General features: G+C 31.1%; 1 protein-coding gene across 1 annotated transcript; it reads right to left on the minus strand.

The window, feature by feature from the left end:
- Positions 1-177: 177 nt before the first annotated feature.
- On the minus strand, positions 178-15,501 carry LOC126777519 (voltage-dependent calcium channel subunit alpha-2/delta-3). The gene is made up of 19 exons (XM_050500600.1): positions 14,888-15,501; positions 13,289-13,370; positions 12,923-13,033; positions 12,550-12,823; positions 11,922-12,445; positions 11,272-11,491; positions 10,506-10,642; positions 7,504-7,542; positions 6,595-6,741; positions 5,689-5,763; positions 5,194-5,375; positions 4,280-4,483; positions 3,516-3,670; positions 3,029-3,299; positions 2,389-2,683; positions 1,453-1,695; positions 1,262-1,373; positions 758-1,188; positions 178-360 (listed from the first exon to the last, which is right to left on the minus strand). The coding sequence occupies exons 1-19, from the start codon at positions 14,962-14,964 to the stop codon at positions 253-255; spliced, it is 3,687 nt and encodes a 1,228-aa protein (XP_050356557.1). The 5' UTR covers positions 14,965-15,501; the 3' UTR covers positions 178-252.
- Positions 15,502-16,272: the final 771 nt, after the last annotated feature.

The following is a 16,272-nucleotide window of genomic DNA, read 5'->3' on the forward strand; positions in this document are numbered from 1 at the left end:
CGTGTCGTTGTATATGTAGCAGTTATATGTAGTAGCATAACTTGGGGATTCGTTTAGCTATCTACAAAGCGCATCGATTCGTACAAATCATTTTTCTAGGTCACCGTGTCGACAAAAAGTAACACGTTTTGAATTATGGTGTTTTTCATAACTACAGGTTGAAAATAAAAACACTCGAAGGGTAAATAATTTTTATTGTGAAAGTAAGAAAGGTACAAATCTATAGGATATTAGTACCAAAAACTTATTTAATCAAGAAAATAACTTTGATGCTAACTTTAACAATAAAATCATACTTGTATATAATAAAACATTAGCTTTCGTAAGACTTCCGATACCGCACTCCGTAATGTTTCTCTCCTGTAAAAAGTAAAAAAATATATATCTATAATTTTCTTGCTGAATTTATAATATTTTTAAAATATTACAGTCTAATTAGATTGTTATCCTGCATGGGTAGATTTAAATGTAATAATGTCAACTTAATGTTTTTTTCCTCAGAATTGTAATAATTGTTATTACTTATTACATTACATATTCTTTCTATTCGTGGTTTCAAAAAGATAATAAGACCACAATTGTACTAAGTAAAAAAATTTTTTTTTTAATTTACAGTATATTATATGCACAGGTTAAGGTTGTTTAATTTTGAAATTATATTCGATTGCTTTAGTCGCACTTTTTGTTGAGAAATAACAAAATTCTTAAACTAACATAATTAAAATTATTTCTTAAACTTTAAAATTGTTTACTGTACCTTATCATGGTAAGTATAACATCCTTCGAGGCGTCGTCTATATAATTGCCCTAATTCTAATTTATGGCAAGGATCTCTACTTGTCGTAGAATTACTTGTTGGCTTCGGTTTTGTATCGGGCGGTTTTTTACAATCATACTTGTAATTCCAAGGCCCTTTTTCAACTACCAACAAGAGCAAATTAGTCTTAGTGACTAATGTTGCCCAATACGGTGGATGGCAGTCCCCAAATCCTTCCACCACTACGGGATAAAGACCCATTGATTGTATGAAGTAAGACTGATTTAATATGTACAATGTAATTCGATGATCACAAGAAAATAGATTTGATTCTCCATTATCGTTTGTTTCTACAGTCTTGTTCTTTTTAGGTGGCATTGTTGTCGTACTTTCTTCATACATGCTTGTTTGTAAATCAGGATAATCGTTCACTGAAAAATAATACCTTTTATTATTAAATTGTACGAGCTTAATATTAATATTAATGTAAGTTTTAGTACATACCATAGTCATAATTTTCAGAATACGCATAATTATTCCAATTGAAAACATTGAATATTATCAACAAGGCCTCAGTTAACAACCATTTGAAAAAATTTGCAAATATTTTAAAAGGCTGAAAAGAAATTTTGAATTTAATAAAAGTATAGTAAAGTACAATACATTTATCACGTATGAAAGATAAGATAACATACTGTATCAAGTGTAAAGGCACTACTAGTCTCCTTTAACGTAGACAGAGGACAAAGGGCTTGGTAATTAAAAACTTCAACGTGGTCAAATATCTTCTTATCTATGAGAGACTGTAAAACTCCAGATAAGTCTTCAATGACACCGAAGAACTGTCCCACTTCTGACTTGTCTAAGCTCACCACAACATACCCAGAACTGTCTATGACGAAACATCTATAGTTACCATCTTCGTCGCATGAAAGTTCCTAAAAAAATACATTTTCACTAATGTTATAATTAAAATTTGCACCTTTGTTCATGTAAGAGTTACACTAATTTACAGCCTTCCGTAAAAACGTTGTTTAGTAAGCGATTAGTTAAACAGTGCCGTGTGTTTTTCTTTTGATTGACATATGTCAAAACAATATAAACAGAAAGGAAGAGATCAGTGTTTAAACAGCAGCTTTTCATCGTTTATAATTAGGGCCATTAAAGATTAGTTGCAAAAGGATCGGTCAGACTATAATATCCTCTACATTGTAAAGATAATGGTGCGATTTGTTTGCCATAACAAATTAAAATATTATAATGTGCATAAGTACATACGTTTTATTTCAATTAGATGCCATATGATAATTAACAATTTTAGATATTGAACGTTTATAAGGAATCGTTTATTAAGAATAGCAAAATATTACTACTAAAAATATTTGTATTATTAAACTTTCATTAAATCGTATTAATAACCAATTAAATAAAGATGTAAGTTTCTCAAAAACAGCACCTAGTACTTGTACAGTATATACATCATATGTCGTATACAGTGTAGCTACTTTTCATTTGATGTACGTATAGATAGATTTTCTATACAACTATATATTTTCTACAAAACTATAGCAAACGGAAAAATAAAAAAATATTTATTATTAATTCAAATATTTTTGTCTATCCATACTTGCCTCGTTATTCTTTGTCATGTTGAAAAATATTTCATGGAAATTCGAATACAAGTACTGAAATCCTACTACTGCAGCAGGCGTCTCCGATTCTCCGTCCTTGTAGAAGATGGCGTAACTAGCTGTTACTGTAATATCGCCATCTTTATTAGTTATAGGAGGAGGAGATTTGATGGTATCATCGAGTACCGGTAGATTTGTTGATATAACCAAGGATTCTTTGTCAATCATGTGCTGTAAAACTGCAGCTTTGTACCAGGTTTCCTCAATTGCATTATAGTATTTATCGCCAAAAACTCTAAAATAGAAAACGTAATCATATAAAATTGTTACTTTATGTTCTATTCGAGTTTATGTAAAAAATAGAAGGTCTATTACAATCCCAAATCTTAAAACGAATTTGATAAAGAGTACCTTGCTGTTTTTTTGTTAACGTAAATATCTCAAGATATTGTTATGATAAAATGATAATGCAATGTTTAAGAAATAGAAATTACTTAAATACATTCGATTCTAACGATCGATTGCAACATATTTTGTTGTTCTGAAATAGTTCAGATATAGTACGGCCTACCCCTACTATTATATATACGACGTAACCCACATTTATTTAGATGCTACAAAAAGTTTTTTTGATACACACTCGCCAGAATATTCCTTCGACCTTTTTCCTAATTCGTCAACCCTTTCGTTCTTGTCATCTTCAAAAATATAATGCCAGCGGGTCAGGCCACTAGATGTCGCTACGAAGCGAACACTAACATTGTACTTCAGGGCCAAGGCCTTTTCCTCATCACTGGCCTCCCAAGTCCTAAAATACGGAGCCGAGAGCTTAGCATCGAAGACCAACTGTTTGACTAAATCTTCGTTGCAGTAATAATCGTCTTTGCCCAATGGTGTCGTACCACAATGTGCTGTTGAAACAAAAGGTTTTATTAAATTATCTTATTAAGGAATACGACATTAAAAAAATTAAAAATAATAATAAAACTGCTAAAGTACACGCAATGACATTGTTAATTTTCAGCAGCTTTGATTAACCTGGTTAGCTCATTATTTTCATAAACATACAAATCCTAATTCTTCATAAGTAAAAATACAATATTAAATCATAAATTTAATATACTAACTCTCGACAGTAAAAGGAAGGTTCTGTGTTTCTTCACCATATTGTTTTTTAGTTATATCAAGTTCATTCTTTGAGATTTTAACAAGAAACTTGAAAATTTCGACCTCTGCGTTTTCAGATTCGTGACCTTCCAAATAATGGTATTTACAGTATACCCTGTAAAACAAAGCATTTTAAGTATATTTTATTAAGTGCTTAGGCTACTAAGTTTCTTGCGGTTTGACTTCTCGATAGAATATATGTATGTTTTTATTTTTCGTTGTAAACATAGACTAATTGTACGCTGTCTTAGTAAATAAATATTATATCTTTTAAGGCTTAGTTCGCAGCATCTCTTTAATAAATAAACTGATAAAATCAACAATTGATATCTTAATAGGAATAAGATTTAAGTATAAGATTTTACACTAATATTGAAGTCTTAATGCTTATGGAACAAATGTGGAATTCAATCATTGGATTTCAATTTTCCTACACTTACAGACTACATTTAGTAGCCACGTATTATATCCAATCAATTAAGAAAGCATAATAAAGTTGAATTTCATACTAAAACAAGTATATAAATGCGAAAGTATATTTGCCTGAAACGATTTGAAATACATAAATGAAATTAAGAGCTTAGCCTTGAAGAAGGGGTTGCGTATTATATCATTAATTTACCTTGAAAAATAACAAAATAGAGATTATATATAAATTAATTAGGTTTAAGAGCACATGACATACTAAAAGGTTTCAAAACCAATTTGGAAACGGCTTACTTACCAGTCACGGTGTACCCTGTAAGCGAAGTTGAAGTAGCTGGTAACATTGATACCGATAAGCTCTTGGCCTTGTTTTGCTTCCAAAGGATTATCTTTCAACATCAGCTCCGTATCTCCATATCCCATGGGCAAAGAAATTCCCATCGAAAATGGAGTGCCTTCCAATTTGTTAAAGAAATAGTCATGTTGCACTCGAGCAATCCGTCTATAATAAAAGCACTCGTCAAAACCCCCTCGAATATATTATGAATGTGTTTGTTAAGTATTCAAATTGATCCCCATTTTTAGTACTCGTGTAAACTCAAATATGTAAATATTGGACCGTCGTAATTGCCTCGTTTGAATCTTGCGGGAATTGAATGAAGTACTATTTCTTTTTATGTATATTTTAATAAGAAAAGCCTAAATTTTATAACACAATATAAAGATACTGAATAGCAGAATTTTCATTTTGCGTGCCAATCGATCCCATTTCGTCGGTCATACTATATGAATTATATTTAGGACTGACGTCACATCTATGATGTGTCTGGAGTATGACTGACGTGCGGACTGACCGCGGTGCTATGCTTTAAGAATATACTTCGTATGTAGTGAAATTTTGACTTTTTTGTGTTTTAAATATTATATATAAATTATAGTCAATATCAAATATAATTTTTTGTCACGATCTACCTGTGGTGAGTTCCCAGTTAGTACAGATTTTGTTTTAACAGAAAACGCGACACTCAAATCCTCTTCAACCATTAAATCTTAGAATTTATATCCCGTGTGCTTGTAATTACACTAGCTCACTTTGTTTTTAAAATTTGTTCATCTTTCATTATTGGAACATAGCAGACACATTCAATCAGTTATGAATGTCAAAAAATAATAAACCAGTCTACTATAAATAACAACCATAAATAAACGTACCTCATATTATCATAATGAAAGAGAACTTCAACATTGGTCATGCTCCCATGATTTCCTTCAACTAAATTCATTCTAAGATCTTTTATTTTATCGCCCAGTTCTCTTGGTCCTTTCCCATCATCCACTTGTTCCACTTCTACGAAATCTACGCTGTTATAATTCTCTTGTAATTTATTGTTTATCTGTAAAAAAAATAATCATTATAATATTCGTCAATAACATTTGTTATCCTTACACAAAATAATATTTATTTTATGCTTGATTTCAATAAATATCAAAAAAATTAAAAAAATGTGTGCTGTGGTTCCAGCAGAGTAGAACAGCGCCGTCCACTCTAAAACCGGGGTTGTTGTCAAAGCCAATCTATAAAATTTTTGTTAAACTATTAATGTGTTAAGCACGAAAGCGTTTTAACTATATGTTTAGTTTAAAATAATTTACATTTAACGTTAGTTTACTTATCCAATAAATATTAGAACTAGACGAATAGCGTACCGTTGTTATCAAGAGTGGATGTAACAGCAAATACCCATTGTTGCTCACAATAAATGAATATCCGTTTACACCAAGCTGAAATAAGAAAAAATAATATAGTTCCTTTCATAACTGTACACACCCCTTTCCTAAAACACATGCTGTCTTTATCTTTCAATAATCTGTTTAGTCATGACAGAAAGAGAAGAATCAATGTGTTATACACACCACTTAAAACTTTTATTAATAATGAATTGTTAGTAAGACCGTTCAAGTAAACGTAAGTCTTTTAGAGGTGCAAGTTTCTAGAACTTAATAGAGATAGGAATATGCATGTTGATTATGTATGGATAAATATACGTAACTGGCATGGTTGGTAGATACTTGCCTTTCACGCCGAAGGTTGTAGGTTCGATTCCCACCCAAGACAGACATTTGTGTGCATAAACATGTATGTTTGTCCTGAGTCTGGATGTAATTATCTATATAAGTATGTATTTACAAAAGAAAAGTAGTATATGTAGTATATCAGTTGTCTGGTTTCCATAGTACAAGCTCTGCTTAATTTGGGATCAGATGGCCGTATGTGAATGATGTCCCAGGATATTATATATAATAAATAAGTATATCATATAAATAGTATAATAAAAATAAGTTTTTATTATATATGGGGCGAGATGGCCCAGTGGTTAAAATTCGTGAATCTTAAACGATTAAACCCGGCACCTCAGAATTTTCATGTGCTTAATTTGTGTTTATAATTATCTCATGTTCGGCGGTGAAAGAAAACATCTTAAGGAAACCTGCACTGCAATCTACGGAAACCTTGTATATTTATATCGTAGTGCCAACTTATATGGGTAAAGAATCGTTAAGTAAGTATCAGTTGACCTATTTGTCAGTTTGTCTTACTAAAAAAATACATACTTGATGTGGCTGTGCTAGTTTTGCTATACTATCGATGGGAACATCGGTGCCGGCCACCCCCAGTAAAATGGCGTCATTGTGTTCTTCATTGTATTTGTAATCAAAGGCCGGAATTGCCACTGATGTCACCAGTTTATCTTCATCGGGCTATAAAATATTGAATTACATCAATCTTTTATTGATACACGAACTACGAAGTTATTGTTAGTATGCAAATCGCAAAATGTAAATAAGTTTTTTCAACTTTTCTTCATAAAAATGTATAACTTATAATATATATATATATATAATTAAATATATATATTATATATAATTATATTTCTATATATTTAATTTCTAATAAGATGCTAAGAATCAGAAACACTCTGATTATATTGAAGTATATATGTATTATATACAATATTGTATGCAGTTTAAAAATATAACCTTGGTGACTTATTAAAAATGTAAGCAATAAAAAATAAAAGACTTAGTCTTGTCTTTATTTCTACTTTAATTTGTGGATAGTTCAAGCCGTGACGAGAGCCACTCAGCGCATTTTGCCGTCTGTCAGTGAGGAGATGACGACGTATTAAGAAATAATTGGGCTCGCGGGAACAAAAGAATCTTTTTCTTATGAAACTTTTATTTAACTTGAAGAAAATATTTTTATATTTAAAAGTATGGACATGTACTTATGAACAAAACGACGTAAAAATTAAATAAAACATTAATCAAATTGTAGTAGACTATATTCACGCAAAAATAAAAGAAATGTTTTAAAATTAGTCGAAATATTATCCATATTTTGTAGATCTATATTTTTTATTTGCTATAAGATTATATTATAATATAAGCCAGATTTTTTTTATTATGAGTAGTTATTATAAGAAATAAAAATTATAACAAAATCTGTTAAAAATGACTTACCGTTGTAACATCGCTACTGACGTTCCATTTTGCAGTTCTCTGTCAAAAAAGATAGTTGATTTTTAATTTCCATCATAGTCAGTTAATTCAATAAAATATGTTACACATATAAATAAACTTATATATAGTAGGATCAGACTGAAGTCTTCTTCATTTATTAATAAATCTCAAATGAATTTGTTACTAATTTATATTCACCGAAGATAAGTTTCTCTTACACGTTTATGATAAAATATGTAACTAAGTTTAATTTAGTTTCGAACTTATCGACCCAACTAGCGTGGGTTGTTAGTTTAATTCGAACAACCTTCCCAAAGTTAGGCAAACATAATATGACTTGTTTATTTTCTCTATTTCTTCAAGTGAAAAGAAAAACTGTATCCATTACGTATTTCTCTATAACTTTGGTAAAATTATTATCGATTTTTATTTCACATCCAAGAAATCAAAAACATATGTTTTTTTTTATTTCTATTGCTTGGCAAATATATTCACAATTTTATCAGTATTTATTAGATAGGTACTTGTGCTTAGATAAGGTAAAATTAGAGTCCAATTTAGAACTAAATTGCTTAGAAAAATAGCAAAAAATGTACACAAATATGTTGAAAGGGGTTACTTACGTTATGTTATATTGTTACTTATATTTATGAGAGTAATATGACGTAATTCATCCCAAAGGACAGGGAGGGTAATAGGTGTGTTCTGGATATATTATTACTACTATTATTTAATATTACATTATTATATATATAGTATAAACTATAATATATATATAATTATGTAGTGTAATAAAATCGATATATGCATATAAATAATTTGTATTATTCATATCTTACGTCAATTTATTCGTTTTAATAATAAATTTTCCACAGTCATTTATCTAAGATAGCTACGAATTTATTATTCATACGTGTAATGGCTTCATAAACGTTACACGATACGCCAAGTTACCTTTAAATATGACTAAATTTTTTTGACCTACGACTTCACCCGCGCCTGAGGTTGGAGGTGTTTGGTACTCTATACCCTTTTCTGTATCCCTGACAACGTATATGCAAAATTTCATAACGATCGGTTGACTAGTTAAGACGTAAAAGCAAAACAAACAAACTGACTTTCGCATTTACTATACTATAGTCGGGCCAAGTGGTTATTTTTTTTTTTATAGATTAGGAAGGCAGACGAGCATATGGGCCACCTGATGGTAAGTGGTCACCAAACGCCCTTAGACATTGGCATTGTAAGAAATGTCAACCATCACTTACATAGCCAATGCGCCATCCACCTTGGGAACTAAGATTTTATGTCCCTTGCGTCTGTAATTACACTGGCTTAATCACCCTTCAAACCGGAACACAACAATATCAAGTATTGCTGTTTTGCGGTAGAATATCTGATGAGTGGGTGGTACCTACCCAGACGAGCTTGCACAAAGCCCTACCACCAGTGGTTATAAAAGTTAATCTTAACCGAATATTGCGAATTCGAGCCCAGGCAGGAAGAACTGAATGTTTAGTTTTCATCTGTGTTTATAATTCATTTCATTCACGCATTTGGAGCGTGTAATGAGATACAGACATTTACTGGCTGTTACTTTACTTTACTAGCTTATTTTAGTACTTAAATTCTACCAACGGAGTATAAATATACCAACGAAACAACTTATAGCGATTAACTTACTGCGAATAGCTAACAGTGTTTGTTATTTATTAAGTAAACTGCGCAAATAGGAGTGGCAGAGGGTGGCGGTGGCTACATTATATCGCTTTTAACCCCCCAACATGAAATACTGGAGTGGTACAAGTTAGTCGTTAATATTTCCAGTATGAAATTGCCATTTACTTAGTGGTATGCTATTTCGTGATATGAATTATTCATTTTCACTTTTAATAATGAATAAATAGCGGATGATCTGGAATATAATTTTCTCATGATAAAATATATGTAAATAACTGAAAAACCATAAACGCTCTTTAAAACTTACACGACTTATCATTTCATTATGTAATATTTGCTTGTGTTGTCAACTTATCTAGTTTTGAACATCAAATTACGTTCAACACAAGATAAGTATATTTAGATTTGTTTATAAGTTTAATAAATGAAATTGCAGTTTTTACAAGAAAAATCTTTTATTATAACACATGTTTTTAGTTCCTATGTGTTTGTATATTTCCTAAGAAATAATATTAATAAACGCCGTTTTTATTTTGACATATCTCAGAACTAGAGTCGCAAGCTTACTATGGCACGTGAGAAGCATTTTTCGTTTCAATCTACAAGTCCCACATGAATAAAAATAAGTGTTAGACACAGTAAGCTTGAGAATCTGATTGATAGCTTACTTATATATATATAAGTAAGTATTAACTTTATTAAGTAAGTATTACTTATATATGTTTTATATATATATATATATATATATAAAACAGTAACAGTAACAGCCTGTTAATGTCCCACTGCTGGGCTAAGGCCTCCTCTCCCTTCTGAGGAGAGGAGGCCTTTCTCCCTTTTGGTAGAATACACATGTGGCAGGATTTCAATGAAATTAGACACATGCAGGTTTCCTCACGATGTTTTCCTTCACCGTCAAGCACGAGATGAATTATAAACACAAATTAAGCACATGAAAATTCAGTGGTGCTTGCCCGGGTTTGAACCCACGGCTTTTTATATATATATTTATATACATTATGACGAAAACGATACTATGGTTGCAGTTTTTTTTATTACATAAAAGCAAATGTCATTATTATCACACGCTATTCGATTGTCACACTTCAGTTTTAACTTATTTAAAAACTAATTATAATTGTAACAAAAATCATTACATAACGGCCTCTTACAATTTTCATCGATATCGCAATGCTACATTTTAAATCGATTTAGAATTCTAATAAAATCGATGCGAGATGATAGAAATGAAAATCATTCACTTTTTATATGAAAAGAATCTCTAATAAATAGAACTGCTTTGTATTATATTAATAATTACTCACAGTATCATCGATGTTAGCGTGAGTCCACGTGGGTGGAGGATTTTCACCGGCAAGGATCATGGGACGAGCGATTACGTTGATGTACTTCAAGACCTGCTGCTGGACTTCTTCTACTGAGTGAATGTGTACGAAATAACCTAAATACAAAATACATTATTTACTTTTTAGATCGCTTTAAATGTTTTAAATGGTATTGTATGGGTATTTATCATATAAACTGAATATCATTGTAAGTACATCACATAACATACGTATTATAATTAATATGTATATGTTTATTGTTAAAACAAAGTAAAATAAAATATATATAATAAAATATTTATGCATATTAAAATAACATATGACATAAACTATAACAACGTTAAAAGTTAAATACACGAACAATATAATGTTTTTTTTTTTAATTCAGCAACATTAGATTTATCTGAGTCTGACTCTGAGATTTTTATAAATCTCTTGATATTGATTTTTTTATATCGGTTGAGAGGTAAAAGCTTAATACGAACAAACACGTACAAATAGCATACGGTTAGATTAAAAAGAAAAATTCATATAGAGATATTTTGTAACTTCGACCACTCATAAATTTGAATCTTATGATAAAATATATAGATGATAAAAGCTAAGTGGAGCTAATATTCCTTGATTTTCACACAGGCCATGTAAATTTAATTATACTAGTTGACTGTGTATTTTATTTTGAGAAAAACAATAAGTATTGATAACGAAAACATGTTAAAATGAACACATAGAATCACAGAATCACCTCTGTTTAAACAAGCCATCCACTGTATCTCTCGAACATTTGTAACTTCTTTTCCAATTAGATAAGTAAATACTCTAACTGGTATATAAGTCTTGCCACCGACTGTCTCTCTATTGTACTCCTCGAACACTTCAGTGAGATTTCCGGGAACGTAGTCTGTTATAACCATTACCAACTGATTACAGCCTTGCTGGCTGCTAACGTTACACGCTTGCCTTCTCTAAAAAAAAATAACTAATTTATAAAATTACTAACTACGTAGAGCGTAGCATTTGCAGAAATATTTTATATATTCATTTTAAACGGGAAAAGTACTCTGTTTTCATTCCGAATTTGCCATAAAATTTTACACTGATACGATATTATCCCTATGTTTTTTTCATAATATATCTGTACCATTTCATACGTCTGTAAAATGAATTTACATAAATAGTTTTATATACAATAATTCTTAAAGCAGAAACACCACGTACGTTTCACACAAAACGTACATCAATAATACAGTATCAATCTGTTAATAAAAATAAAGGCAAAATAAAGTCTACAAGGGTGAGACGCATTTGTCCCTCTCCATCCAGATTGTTGTAGATAATATAATTAACAATATTATAAACTTGTACTCGCTATTAGTAGCGTACAAGTAGTTGTACCTCTTTTAAAGTAGTGAAAGCTGTAATATAAGCAGTCGTCAAGTTAGCGTTGCCTTCCAGTGGAACTTTATGTTTCTTGCCGTTATCCGTTGGCTCCAGGGTATTACTGATGGTGAGCAAGTTCTCTGGAGTTGCTTGAACGAGGCCTTTAAAACAACCCACTACTTCTGCGGTAGTCGCATTAAACCTGAACACGTTAACGTAATCGTTATTCGACAATGTCGCCAACAATGATTTCAAAGTTCTTCTCGCTACGTAATTCTTAAAACCAGTCATAGAACCAGAAACGTCGAATAAAATGATCACATCCTTAGAACAAGTGGCCGCTTCTATGTACCAAGATTTGACTCTACAATCGTATGTATCAGTTCCCTTTGTATTCCATGGCATTCCGGGATAGAAACGCAACACGCCATGAGCACTTCCAAAATATTGCCAAACTAATGATGGATCGGAATTGTAATTACTTATAAAAGTGTCGGTTAATTCCTTCGACCATAATATTGCTCCTAATGCATCTGCCTCTGAAAATTTATAATAACAATTTGAACAAATAACAAAATAATAACGTGACGTTTTTTAAGTGATATAAGACTAAGTATGGTTCGGATCACAAAAGTATATTAACCTTTATAAAAAATATTTGTAGGTACATGTACACAACTCTTATTGGTATTAACGCTTATATCATAGAAATGGGAATCTTTTTCGAGCGTAATGTTTTCATAGTTCGTACTATTTTTAACAAATTTCGGCAATTCTCCTTCTCTTTCAAGCTCTAATCCATCTTCAAAGATAAATTGTGAATATTTCGCTGAACAATATTTGAATTCATAGTCCTTGTCTTTCACTATAGTGTAGTTAAATTCTGCTGCTAAGCGTTCTGCCGTTGCATGAATACACTGTGAAAAAATTATCTCCGTGGAATCAAGGAATAAAATAAGTTTAAAAGGCAAACATGTGTTTAAGTAGAAATGTAAGCAAATTCAAAGTGACGTTACCTTCGCAGCATTAATTTTTCTTGTGAGCATAGTACTGACGGATCTTAATGACGATTCCAATATTTGCTTTCCATCTTTTTTCTTAACGCTCGCATTCATTTGTTTATATTTCTGAAATTTTATAACTTAATACAATTCTATACTTAATATTCATTAATAATGCAAATATCTTTCTATTTCGTTGCGATCGGTAAGTTCTATTGTAAATTAAGGACCAGATTCTTTAAGTGTCTTTGTCATCAAATATATAAAAAGCTTTCATTTTTTAGATGAAAAGGATCAATTGAGTGCCCTGGGCTGCTTCAGTACGGGTTCGGTTGAACAAATATATGTCGAAGTAATGGAAACGAAAAGAAAATTACTCACAATCCTGATCTGATCTGATTTCGTCAAGGATTCACTTAACCGCCACAATTCTTCACCTAATGTCCTCGCCCATTCTTTAACCCTAAAACAATACAGTATTTTGCTTTTAAAATTTCCGAAATAATTATTTTATTTAGGTGAATCGAAGTTACTCAAAGTTAAAGACAAAAACTCTATTTAGACATATTACACTTACTTATTGATTGTCAAAAAATTTACCCCCGGTTCGGTAATTGCATTATTAACATTTCTTTTTGATTTTCTAAGTTCAAAATTGTTCAATTACAAAATTCAAGAAAATCATTAAGAAACCTTTTTGTGCTGTAAACTGATATTATAAAATTGATGATAATGATGATGTCCTCCTAACCAATTCCGACCACGGCAAAAAATCTCATGAAAGATCATGAAGACAGCAGCTGAGCAGGACATGAGTGTGTGAGCAAACACAGAAGCACTTTCATAATCTGATGGTACGACAAAGGCTTTACATGGTTTCCAAGAAAAGGGAGTGTACACACTCCGGGTTATTACTGACAATCTTCAAAAGAAAACCCCAATAACTATATGTTGGCCCAACCTGGGGTTTGAACCCAGGACCTTGGGATATGCGGACTTATATCTAGAGACCAACGAGGCAGCGAAGTCACCACAAATAATAATATATTTGTTGGATTTAGATAATTTTAATAATACTTCTTTCAAAATATTTCTAAAGCATTTATACTTCAGTATAGAGTATAGATTTGAAACTTCAAATAATATATATTCTTATTATTACTTGATACATAATTATAAGCAATCTGACACGTTTTATTCTTCAATAAAAAGACTAAATCTAATGTTTGCTTTTATAACACAGGTTGAAGGAGCATTAAATAGATTAAACGAGATCCCAACTATGAGGACTATAAAAGCTACATAACAATACATTTTCGCTATATACAGACATTTGTGTGTGTAACCGACGAACCGTAGTGAAGTAAATTAGTTTAAGCTCGGAATCTTTCACTAAAGAGACCAGTAACGTTAGATGAGATATCTGCCTGTAATTTGTTGTTGGAAATATATGAAGAAAATGTGTAATTTATTTATATTTAAACTATATTAATTGTACTGTATTGGTTGTTATTATATAAACACAAATAATACATACGCTATAAATAGATTATGAGTAGTGTATTATTTTGTTTCAATACTCTTTTCTATTAATGCTTAATGACTTTTTAGTGTTTTTGAATAGTTTTAGTTAGAAATTACAAACGTTAGTCATCTTATCCGCTCTCAGTAAGTTTATAGTCACACTTCAACATTAGAATGCCAAGTCCAAGTTTATTTCTGTATTTACGAGAGCCGATACTAACTACTTCTGTTTCTTTGGCCTTGCATTTATTATCCATGTGTTTAACATTATTTTCAAACTACTTATTAAACATCTTAAAATACAGCAAAACATATTAAAATAAGTTTATGTGGTTATTAGAACTTTTTATTAATATTTATATAAAGAATTATACATTAAATTTGAGCTCAGTTTTACCTTTATTTTTATTAAAAAACACTTATAGTAAAGTTTGTAATACAAATAAAGTTTCATACGTGTCAGTTTTCCAAGCAGGTGCAGGTTCCGGTAGCAGGAGCAGAGGCAGTAAGACGATGAATTTGTAACAGTGCATCTTTAGAAGCTGACTCAATATTACACGTACTTTATATTCACGTACTACGTTGTTACATACGGTAAACAAAAATGAATATATTACTTCATAAGGCACATCGTTACGGATTTGTTTTTCATCTAAACTAATCACTCAAAATATTTCTAGTCACATTTAACAGCTCATATAATTTATTTTCAATAAATTCTTTCACAGTAATAACACGACCACAACTATTGAAAACGTGATAATAAGCTTTTACCGGTGCGAGATAACAAGCAAGGCCACTAAGATAGGAAAGCAGATACAAATATTTACTTTCTAACTCGATGAAGTTATAAATAAACTTCGTTTATTTTAATAGAATAAGCATTATACGTATATAGAGGCGAAAAATTCTCTGTGCAATGATAATTAATTTTACACTACGAATCACAACGCGGTTTATGTATGGCTTGTTGGTAACACAACGCGACTATCTAATCGCAGCACGTCAGTAAAAGTCGACGGAGGAGCAGGGCCGCGAGCGACCGGCGACGTTTGTCGCGGCGGACGCACGTGCTGCGTCTATTCTGGGCGGGCGGGCAGCGCTCGCCATCGAGCGGGCGTGAAGTAGGTCGCTCTCTGTCTACACAACGCTACCAGTGCGATACCACAGGCTATAATCATCAGTATGTCAGCGCTTAAAGATATATCACAAGTACAATTAATGCAATCTAATCATAAAATGTACAACGGAATATTTTAATAAATTACGGATATAGATTACATTTTCTAAATAACAGCAAATATATTATCAATGTAAAATAAAAGTATTGAAAAATACTGTTCATGTTGCTTCTATATTTTTAAATCATTACCTTGATAAGAATTCTAAACAAAACATAGTATATAATACAACTACTGTTAGAAAGTCATGGGATTAACCTAAAGAAATGAATATTAAGTTGCATATTATATTATGTATGTATATTATATTATGTATGTATATTATATAATAACTACACAAGTTTAATGAGACAGTTCAACACTAAATTAACATGAGTTACAAACGTTCCTTAGAGACAAACTTTATTTGAGTCATTATACATAAAGAACTTCATATTTGACACAGTATTAGATTGCTTAGATAAAGTGTAGTCATTAATTATTAAAATATATTTAAATACAACATATTTTATTTCTTATAAACTCTACATATCTATCAATTACATATAAGCTGCTCCGAAGGTGCGCTAAAGCCGGGAGCTTAACCTCCTTTGGCGTCCAGTCAGATCCCGTCAGATAATCGGTTCATCTAACTGAAATGCGTCCTACGTTTGCCAATAT

This window comes from Nymphalis io, chromosome 1 (genome assembly GCF_905147045.1).
Source record: "Nymphalis io chromosome 1, ilAglIoxx1.1, whole genome shotgun sequence".
In the NCBI taxonomy this organism is placed as follows: domain Eukaryota; kingdom Metazoa; phylum Arthropoda; class Insecta; order Lepidoptera; family Nymphalidae; genus Nymphalis; species Nymphalis io.

Excerpts from the sequence above, each read along its gene's own strand:
- LOC126777519 (XM_050500600.1), bottom strand. The coding sequence starts at position 14,964 with ATGCACTGTTACAAATTCATCGTCTTACTGCCTCTGCTCCTGCTACCG. Across the intron at positions 5,376-5,688 it reads ATCCACTCTTGATAACAACG|ATAAACAATAAATTACAAGA; the intron begins GTACGCTATTCG and ends TTTTTTTTACAG. Across the intron at positions 1,696-2,388 it reads ACATGACAAAGAATAACGAG|GAACTTTCATGCGACGAAGA; the intron begins GCAAGTATGGAT and ends GTATTTTTTTAG.